Here is a 10,504-nt window from a genome sequence, read left to right as displayed (position 1 = left end):
GATGGTATCTGTCTGTGTGTCCACGCTGACTGAAACAGATGGTATCTGTCTGTGTGTCCACGCTGACTGAAACAGATGGTATCTGTCTGTGTGTCCACGCTGACTGTGTCCATTCCACTGCTTCTGCCTCCTCCAGTGTTTGAGAACAAGGACAAGATCGTGATCGTGATGGAGTACGCCAGTAAGGGCGAGCTGTACGACTACATCAGTGAGCGCCGGCGCCTGAGTGAGAGAGAGACACGACACTTCTTTAGACAGATAGTCTCTGCTGTGCACCACTGTCATAAGGTAAGATTCTGTAGAGAAACACACACACACACAAACACACACACACACACACACACATACTTCTACTAATCAGACGCAGGGCGAAATATCAGAACCGTGTGCCTATAACCGTATATATCCCTCACATTGTCAAGCAGTCTGATGTATTAGCTATGCTTTCCTTGGCCTCTTGGTGTTCGGGAGGACAGATTCAATGCAAGCCAGTGTCACCCATAGTGTGCTGAGCAGACCCAGCCTCTGCCGTGGTTCCCTGGGTCCTCCCATCTGCGGGACACTCCATCATCTCCACCCCCATGAATCTCCTCCATGTCCCTGGATCTATGCTTTCCTTGGCCTCTTGGTGTTCGGGAGGACAGATTCTCAAAGTGTCACCGGGACACTCCATCATCTCCACCCCCATAGAATGGATCCTGGCCCACATACTCCCCCCCTAGTCCATAGTCCTCATCTCTACAGCTGGGATAGGATGATGTCATCCTATCCCAGGGGTGATATAGTGTGGTTGACTGACACAGGAAGGAGGTGCACTGTGAGAGGGTTGATTAGAGACACCTCCCCCCTCTCCAATCAGAAGCATGTGAACAAGTGTTCCCTGTCACTGCTAACCAATTGAAGACGCACAGCACAACACAGAACCCGGCCACAGCTGTAATGAAGTCACCCCATCACTTCCAGATCTGAAATGGCTGCAATGTGTTTCCTTTCCCTGTGTGTACCACATGTTAGTGCCTGCCTTGAAAGGGCCACTAACTACAGAGTTGTTTTTAATCCGGGGCTGTTGTGAGAACATGATTTATCTGGGTCCGTAATTACAGGCTCTTTTTTTTTATCGTGACACATTCGAGGGGAAATCTCTGCAGATGTCAACACAAAGACGATAGAGTGTGAGGCAGGGAAATGAAACAGCACGAGACCAATTGGCCCACTCTGACTCTATCCCCTGAGAGCAACACAGGAGTTTGGTCTCTGTAAATCACCACACCGTCAGCAAGCAGATTGAACTGCGAACGAATGGCCCTCTACTGTACCGAGCTAGAGACAACCTATGGACTGTTTGTCTTTCACAGAACGGCGTGGTGCACAGGGATCTGAAGCTGGAAAATGTGCTACTGGATGAAAACTGTAACATTAAGGTAAGCAAGAGTCATTTTTAATCAGCTCTATCAACCTGGCTTGTGACCTTGGAGCAGAGTCTGTAAATGTTTAACAGAGTCTGTAACTTTGAATAGAGTTTAGATATGCTGGTCCTTTCTGGCACCTTGTCAGTGCCATGAGACTTTGAATGACCTTTGTTATGATGTTTTACCAAACCACTATGATGTTCTGTCTCCGTCTCCCCACCAGATTGCTGACTTTGGGCTATCCAACCTCTACCATAAGGACAAACTGCTGCAGACGTTTTGTGGCAGCCCGCTCTACGCATCACCGGAGATAGTCAACGGAAGACCCTACCACGGCCCAGAGGTAGGGACTAGGCACCACACAGGTCAGAGGTCACAGACGGATACAATGAGACTGGGTTTCTTTTGTCCCTGGGAGAAGTTATTACTAATCTCCAGGACCTGGCACTGTGGGGCGGGAGTCCCAGAGCTAATAGAGAGATAGTGGTGTAGGGAGGGAGGGAGGGAGGGAGGGGGTGGGGGAGGGAGGGAGAGGGGTGGGAGGGAGGGAGGGAGAGGGAGGAGAGAGAGAGAGGGAGAAAAAAAGAGAGAGAGGGAGAAAAGAGGGAGAGGGAGAAAAAGAGAGAGAGAGAAAAAGAGAGAGGGAGAAAAAGAGAGAGAGAGAGGGAGAAAAAGAGAGAGAGAGAGGGAGAAAAAGAGAGAAAGAGAGAGAGAGAAAAAGAGAGAGAGAGGCATTAGGTCTCCTCTTTGATGGGATTACACTCCAGTCAGTTGCTACTCCCAGCAACTCTCACATCCTCAGTGGGAGGCCTCAGATGGTGTCTCAGCTCCCTTTGAAGACTTTAAACTTCCAGACTTTAGCAGTTACACAGACAGGCCCAGTAACTTCATTGCCAATGATGGGTGGGACTGAGAAATTGTTTGGTTGAGAAAAAGAGAGAAAGAGTGACAAAATAGCCCCAAACTATTTATTGACTAATTCCAAAGTAACTGTTCTTCAGGGCGTTTCCCGAATTGCAAGAAGAGTTGTGCGTTATAAAATAAAGTTGTATTTTTAGACCGAAAAGTCCAATCATTAAATTTATATAATTCACTATGCAAAAAAACTCAACAGAGATTGTAATTAAAATGGCAGAACCCAGTTGCGGAAAATCCACAAATTACAGCTAACACAAAAACAGAACACAACAATGGCACTCGCCCTGTCTCACCCTCCCAGCGGCCCTGCCAGCCGACCAATGACAGAGAGGTCTCAGTCAGTGTACCAATGACAGAGTGGTTTCAGGGTGAGGCATTCCTGGCTTTGGCCCTAGAGGAAGTCCAGTCAGTGTGGAGCTGCTGGAGCAGCCCTATCTACTTTCCTGTGCCCTGACAGTCAGTCCCTGACAGTCAGTCCCAGACCTCAGTCCCAGCGCTGGGCTGGCTATAACCCAGTGGCCATCAACAGCCAGCCACATTCCTCCAGGAGTCTTGTCCTTCCCTTCCCAAGCCTGACGTCTGGCTAATCAGTGGCTGGCAGTGTGTCTCCTGAGATATGTCAGGGCCAGGATATCACAGCTCTGCCATCTCTGCTGGACTCATTAACCACCCTCCACCCCCCCCCACCCCACCCCCATGCCCCAGACACTGGTCTTACATAACCCATTTACTAAGAAAGCCACATTGCATTAGGTTAGTGGTCACAAAGCGCAGGCTTCTGGCTGACACACAGACAGAGACAGAAAGTAAGACAGAGGGAGAACTGGAGAGTTCTGTCTACATGGAAACAAACTGGCACACTCCCGGCTCCACACTCTGGTGTTTATCACTGTTTCTATGGCTGAGGGGATGGAGAAGGAAAGTAGGGCCAAGAGCAATATGGTATAGCTGTGCGGTGCTTACAGTGTTTCAGCTGTTGCTACACCATAGCTACGTCGTTCCAGTTCAGACACAGTACGCTCCTTGTTAATGTTTTGATAATCTGCTGCTAACTCAGTAATGGCATTGAGCCTCATTTATCAGTTACTGGAAATTGGAAAAGGGAAATGTGAGATTCCTTTTCAACTGCGTCTCCAGTGACTGATTTAACTGATTGATCTCTCACGTTGAGTCTCTCACGTTGAGTCTCTCACGTTGAGTCTATCTGATCCTGATCTGTGTAGGGACCTGTGTATTGACACGTGTGTTTGTATTGCTGTAGGTAGACAGCTGGGCTCTGGGGGTGCTGCTGTACACCCTGGTCTATGGGACCATGCCGTTCGATGGAGGAGACCACAAGAACCTCATCCGCCAGATCAGCAATGGGGAGTACAGAGAGCCCACCCAGTCCTCAGGTGCAGAACAAAACCCTCAACCTACACAGTCGAAGATCTAGTCTCCCTCTATGTGTAACACCCTCTACTCTACACTTTTAGAAAAAAGGGTTCCAAAAGGATTCTATGTTTGTCCCCATAGGAGAACCCTTTTGTTTCCAGGTAGAGCCCTTTTGGGTTCCATGTAGAACCCTCTGTGAAAATGGTTCTACGTGGAACCCAAATGAGTATTTCTACCTGGCACCAAAAAGTGGTTCTTACTGGAACCAAAAAGGGTTCTTCAAAGGGTTCTCCTATGGGGACAACCAAAGAAACATTTTAAGTTCTAGATAGCACCTTTCTTTCTAAGAGTGTCTACAGTACACTGTCTAAGTCAGGGATAGGCAACGTGCGGCCATGCGCCCCGCAGCCCCCCTTTTGAAGGCCCTCGGATCACCCCCCCCAACTTACTGTTGCGAGTTAGAATAGTGTAGCGTGTACACATGGTGCGATTTTGAAATGTGGTTGTGTATTAGCAGTTTTCTTTTGTTATGTCAGTCACTGATAGTCAGTCAATTAGCCCGTGTCAGCTAAAATTTGCTAGCTTGCTAAAGTAGTTTAGCAGCCAGCTATCTAAACTTGTTATCATGATCAAATTACCGGCCGGGGGGCCCTATTTGATCGTTTTTGTCAGTCTCACTCAGATATCATATTAAAAACTGCAAGCATTCATCTCCACCCTAAAGCAAAATATGTAGAATTGCATGAAATTGGCTATAAAACAACTCATTTTCCTCTCTGCCCCATTTCAAAATGAGTAGAAATGCATGAAAAAAGTTACACAATGTCTAAATCTTCTTTCTGCCCCATAACAAAATGTGTGGCATTTAAGCAAACTTGCTTTAAAACGGCCACATTTTCTCTAAGCCCCGTGGCAAAATGTGTACAATTGCACAAAATGGACTCTAAAACGTACAGAACATTTCTCTCCACTGTAAAGCCACTAACGTTGCCCGGCCCTGGTCTAAGTAGAACTATTATTAGATAATACTGTAGCAACAATAAAACCCTGAAGTGTAACCCGGCTCATATATGCCTTCTGCTGTGCTCATATCCAAAATGTCAGTCTATGCTCCCCTCCTGTTGCCCCTCCCAGATGCCCGCGGTCTGATCCGTTGGATGATGATGGTGAACCCAGAGCGGCGGGCCACGGTGGAAGACATCGCCAACCACTGGTGGGTCAACTGGGGCTGGAAGAGCAGCGTGTGCGACTGTGAGACACAGCGGGACAGCGGCACCTCCTCTCCCATGCTGGCCCGCTTCATTGACTGGCAGAACCGCACCGAGCCCCGGCCGGGAAAACCCACCGCCCTGCTGCCCCTGGTCCTCCGCCAGCGTCCCAAGAAGTCCAAGAAGGAGAATGAAGTGGGGGGTGGGCCCCACGGTGGAGGGGAGGGGGACAAGCCAGGGCTGAAGAGGCCCAAGGGGATTCTCAAGACCAGGGTGACGGAGGAGCAGCGCTCGCCCAGCCTGGAGGAGGTGGAGCTGGGGAGTGGTGGAGCAATGATGGAGCTCAGGCCAGCCAAGGGAGAAGGAAGCTGCTCTAGCCCCGACAGAGAGGAAGAGGAGGAGGAGGAGGAGGAGGAGCCTGCCCTGGCAGGGGGCTCGCCAGCTAAGATGGTGCCCAGCCTTCCCAAGAAGGGCATCCTGAAGAACAACCAACAACGGGAATCAGGGTACTACTCCTCCCCGGAGCGCAGCGAGTCCTCCGAGCTGCTAGGGGGCGCCACCATGTCCCGGGTCACCGCCTGCAGCTCCCCTCCTAGGAGAGTGGTGGGGAGGAAGGGCATCTTGAAGCGCAACGGGAAGTATTCCACCTACAGCGGCCCTCCCTCAGCTGGTGCTCTCGGGGAGCCTTCCTCGGCGGGTGACTCAGGCCTGTCCCGTAGCCAGAGCCGTCCGTCCAGCATGGTGTTGGAGGACGACGTCCTGTCCCCCAGTTTGTCCCCCGACTGGCCCCCCCACCACCCCCCACCGCCCCAACATCAGGGCCTGCGTGTCAGCCGAAAACCTGCTGCAACTGGCCAGCTTCAAGGGCTTCCAGGCGGCCCCACCGCTCCACGGGTCAAAGTTCAGCCGGTCCCCCAGAGAGCTGGGGTCCCCGGGGGACAACGGCAGCTTCTCCCTGCTGGGGGACCTGGACGACATGACTCAGGTGTACCAGCAAGCCCTGGACATCAGCAGCAACCTCACCTAGCCGGGGAGGGCCCGGGGGGGAGAGAAGAGGCAGCCAGCTGGCCAGGCTGAGGCTATAACATCTGTCTCTGTTGGTGTGTATGTACATGAATGTGTATGTCATTGACAACCATTGACCAGTGTGTTGCTGGGATAGCCTGCCTACACTTTTTGGGAGGTTATTGTTTTCTTACCGGGAATTGAATCCTTGTTAGAAACTATATCATACACACACACACTCATACATACACTATTATGCACTTCTCAGTCAAAGGAAATTCAGTTAGCAGGGTTTTCAAACGATGGAGAGAGAAAAACCACTGGCACGAGAGAATGCCACCCAGCCTGCCTCCTCCAGCCGCCCGTAGACTTTGCTGTATTCAAATGTTTACATATTCAGCAAAAGGCAAGTTAGAATCACAATTGCAGCAACCAGAAACTGGTTGGCTATCGAAGCGAGCCATGAATTGAGTTGGAGTTTAAAAAAGCACCTTAGAACTCACACAGAGCACATGTTTTTTGGGATCTTTTACTTCTTGTAAAAAACAAACCAGGGTCTTACGCCAAAATAACTGACAATGTTAATTATTTATTCATATTTGCGTAGATTTTAGTTGAATAGAAAACTGGTGGGTTCTGGCAGTACTGGAAGAGTCCAAAGCTCATTGTCTCCAACCCTTTGTGTGGATTGACATATATAATTATTATGTTACCCATTAAAATGAAACATGTATACATGATATATTAATATGGCCGCATAAGTAAAACATGCAGCTATGTATATCACCATAAAAGCGCATGTCCTATAAATTAGCATATGGTATTAGGGAATATGTAGGAAGTGCCTTTTAGATCTATATAAAATTATGTATGTCATTTCCTGAAAGTGGAGAGAGATGGTTGCCAGGCCAACCTGTCACCAGTTGTGCTGTTTTGATTCATATACATGTGAATGTGGTGAGAGAGACCCAGGACCTTAATGGAACCCACAGCAGCCTATAGCCTTACACAGTCACAGGTCAGGGGTCACACAGACCTAAAACAGCAGTTTAGAGGAAACAGTCCCGTCTCCGTCCCCCCAAAAACACTGCCAGGAACAAGATCCAAGCCCAGAGAGATGACAGTCTTAAACAAGCCTTTTCATGCAGTGCTTTCTTGTTTTTTTGTTCCCCCATAGATGTGTCAGCAGTTTGGGGATTTGGTTTAAACACGCGGCCTGGACAGGCGAGCTGGAGGGGTCTGGAGCTGCTCACCTTAGTGAAGGTAGATGGCTCAGATGCCCTCTCATAGCCCTGGAATGTTCTTGGCAAATAAACAGCCATGTCTGTGGTTGTTTTGTCTGTCTGTCTATAGTGCTGGAGTTGCCTCTGGTTTGAGGACTTCTCTCTCAATTGGCATAACTAGGCTACAGAGTCATACCAGCTGGAAATGGCAAAGAAACCCTACACTCTTAGAGAAAAGATTTCCAAATTGGTTGTTCAGCTGTCCCCATAGGATAAACTTTTTTGGCTCTAAGTAGAACCCTTTTGGAACCGAAAAGGGCTCTTCAAAGGGTTATCCAATGGGGACAGCCGAAGAACCGTTTTAGGTTCTAGATAGCACCGTTTATTTTTTCTAAGAGTGTCCATGTCATGTGTAGACCCACACAATGCTCAGGTTGTTATTTGTGGATGTTATAGCCTAGTTCATTTTGAACCCAGGCGCCCCTTCCCACTCCACAAAGGGCTAAGCAGGAGGATTTGTTTCAGTGCTCTAATGACACAGCACATTCCACAGACAATGGCTGGAGACGTGTTGGTGCGGGAGATGTTATCGGCACCTGGCAGGGGGGGGGTTCTGTGGTGTGTGTGCTGTCAGGCCTCCAGCTGTGTGTACAGGGCCATTATGTCAACTTAGCATAATTAGCCAGCTATTGTTTCTATTAGAGGAAAGTAGCGTGTAGCAGAGAGGAAAATGATGGTGGAGTGAAAGTGAGAGGTAGAGTGTAGTAGAGGTTTGAGTGGGAAACAAGTGTTGGAGGGAAAGAGAAATGTTCCTGGTGATGGTGCGATTTGAGAGGCCTTTCCTGTTGGAAAGGGCGAAAGAGTTGAAGGAAACAGATATGTAGACTAGTGAAAGTGACATAGAGAAAGTGAGTTCGGAGTAAAAAGAAAGGAAATTGAACGTTTTTTTGTGTTTTTTGTGTGTTTTTTTTAAACCAAAGATGAGAAGAAGCTTCAATGATTCAGGGGATGAAATGGATTGGGTTCTGTATGTGCCCCTGGAACTTTTAACCATAGATGGGGAAAACCCATCTGAAAATGAATTAATTTTACAACAATAATAGCCTGGCAGGCTTTTGTTATATTTCTACTTTAGTGTTAAGGAATTGTTTTAAGCCAAACGCTAGAGGCTGTTAAAGAAAGTTGTGTCATAGGCCGAGTGTGTTCTGTGGAATGTGTTTGTGTGGCGTGTTTAGAATGGCCTTAGTGTGCAACACATTTCAACCCTGGGATGGGGCGTCAGATCTGTGACTGATACTTCCAATATATTATCAGAACATGTGTATGGGAAACTATAGCAACCCCCAAGCAGCAGAATGAACATGTTGAATGTTGTCAAAGGTCTGCTGGTGCAAAGTCCTGGGTATTGATTGAAACGACAGACCCGTTCTGTATTATATTGCATTTTATTGCCCTTTGTATTGCCTTTTATTGTCAACTGGATTTACAGTGATAAAATTATACTATGTTAGTATTTTGTTTCATTACGCTTCTGTTTTTGATTCTCCAAAATATAGAAACTTTATATTGCTTTATGTTATGGCAGAAAGTATTTCTTCCCTGAGTTTGGCCATAAGAGATCAGAGGACTGATCTGACGTCAGTGGGATCTGAATATTTCCTCTGTTTTGGTACACCTGAGGGGTGAGAACAGCTGACCTAAGATCAGTCATATTGCGGTGTTGTACCTGTGAACTTACATCACGTAGATGGAGAACCGACTGTGTTATAGAGCCTGATGACCCAACCACAGAGAACAGGGCCTTGTACATTTGTACACTTCCAAAGAAAGAGGTGCCCATTGACACCCCCCAAAAGGGAAATCCATGGCCTCTTATTATGTCCGTGACCTCTCTAAAATGCTAACACATAACATAACACAGGGATAAACACATACTTGTAGGTGCCATCACATTGACAACCACTTGTTTGACCCCAGACAAGTCATGGTAAGACTCCATCTGTACCAAAGCAGGGAATTCCTAAACTAAGGGAGTGATATCAGGAAAAACAAACGAAAGAATCTGATTAAACTCTATCTGCCAAACTGGAATTAACTGGTGCATATCCGTTAGTAGCAGATCGTTTAATCATAGGAAAAACCTGACTGGATAATGGTATTAAGACAATAATAATAATAGTATTATTATGTTATTTAAGTATTATTTTTGTTACAGCTCATTCTTTTTCTTGGCTGTTGCCATGGTTCTGATTTTGATTTGGTATCAGTTGGTGAACCTGGACTCCCAAGGTGCTTTAAGTTGAATGCCCTTTCTATATTGTATGATCCAGGTATTTCTTTGTTGATAATGCTAATTATTATCAAGGTGTTTTTTTTTTATACTTGTATTTATTGGCGATTAAGCCATTTCATTTGATGTATAAAGCTACTCTGCCCATGCTTTGGCCTGCTTGGGGATGTGTTCACAACGTAAATGGAGAGATGTCATTGTCTGGGATACAGCCTTAAGGGAGTGATGATTTCTCATTTCATTGTGAAAGCATTGGTCGAGTATGTGTTTTGGGAGTTACAATCTGATTTCATCGTGAATGAATAAGTCTCAAGACATTTTCTGGTGAGGAACCAAACGTCATGTGTCCCTCTACTACAAACCGTCTACTGTAGTACTGTACCAACTCAAATAAATGGATCACGTCAAAGAGGTTGTGTTTCTGCGTCTGTCTTTCTGTGTTGTTCATTTTTTTTCCCTGTCTTGCTTCTCTTGGCATTTAAGTCCTACTGTAAATCTCCTTGCAAATTTGGAGAATTGGTCAAATGCGACTGGGCAAAAACTGGTTGAAACAACGTTGTTTCCATGTAATTTCAACCAAAACATTCAATGTGATTATGTTGAATCAAAGTGGAAAACTGATTGTATTTGCAAAAAGTAATCAACGTCAGGGAACCCAACTTTTAACCTAAGTCCACTGACAGGGTGACATTTTTGGTTGATTTCACATTGAATTCACATTAGCTGACAACTCAACCAAATGTCTATCAAAGCTAGACGTTGAACTAACGTCTGTGCCCAGTGGGATCTCTCCGAGAAACTTCAAGGTCAGACAAGAAAGTGAGTGAGTGTGTGTGTCTTGGAGAAAGAATAGTTTCTGTTAGTGAGAGCAGAACTGAGAGAATCGGTTGGTTGTCATTGGAGAACATTTCTGCTGTGAGGTTAATTTGATCCACTTTAAGAGGGAGTGGATGGCTTGCTGGTCTGTCTGGCTGTCTGGCTGGCTGGTCTGGCAGGCTGGCTGGTCTGGCTGGCTGGTCTGGCTGGCTGGCAGGCTGGGCTGGGCTGGCTGGCTGGTCTGGCTGGCAAGCTGGGCTG

General features: G+C 47.0%; 1 protein-coding gene across 1 annotated transcript in view; it reads left to right on the top strand.

Annotated features, from left to right (window-relative positions):
• nuak1b (NUAK family, SNF1-like kinase, 1b) overlaps nucleotides 1-9,839 on the top strand; it is a 29,238-nt gene extending 19,399 nt beyond the window's left edge. The window contains 6 exon segments of the mRNA XM_042301437.1: nucleotides 137-288; nucleotides 1,356-1,421; nucleotides 1,633-1,752; nucleotides 3,589-3,721; nucleotides 4,836-5,694; nucleotides 5,696-9,839. Coding sequence (XP_042157371.1) covers nucleotides 137-288; nucleotides 1,356-1,421; nucleotides 1,633-1,752; nucleotides 3,589-3,721; nucleotides 4,836-5,694; nucleotides 5,696-5,936 — 1,571 coding nt within the window. The 3' untranslated portion in view covers nucleotides 5,937-9,839.
• The last annotated feature ends 665 nt before the right edge of the window (nucleotides 9,840-10,504 follow it).

Source organism: Oncorhynchus tshawytscha, linkage group LG19 (genome assembly GCF_018296145.1).
Source record: "Oncorhynchus tshawytscha isolate Ot180627B linkage group LG19, Otsh_v2.0, whole genome shotgun sequence".
Taxonomy (NCBI): Eukaryota; Metazoa; Chordata; class Actinopteri; order Salmoniformes; family Salmonidae; genus Oncorhynchus; species Oncorhynchus tshawytscha.
Note: the sequence above shows the minus strand (reverse complement) of the source record. Positions and strands in the feature narration are given on the sequence as shown.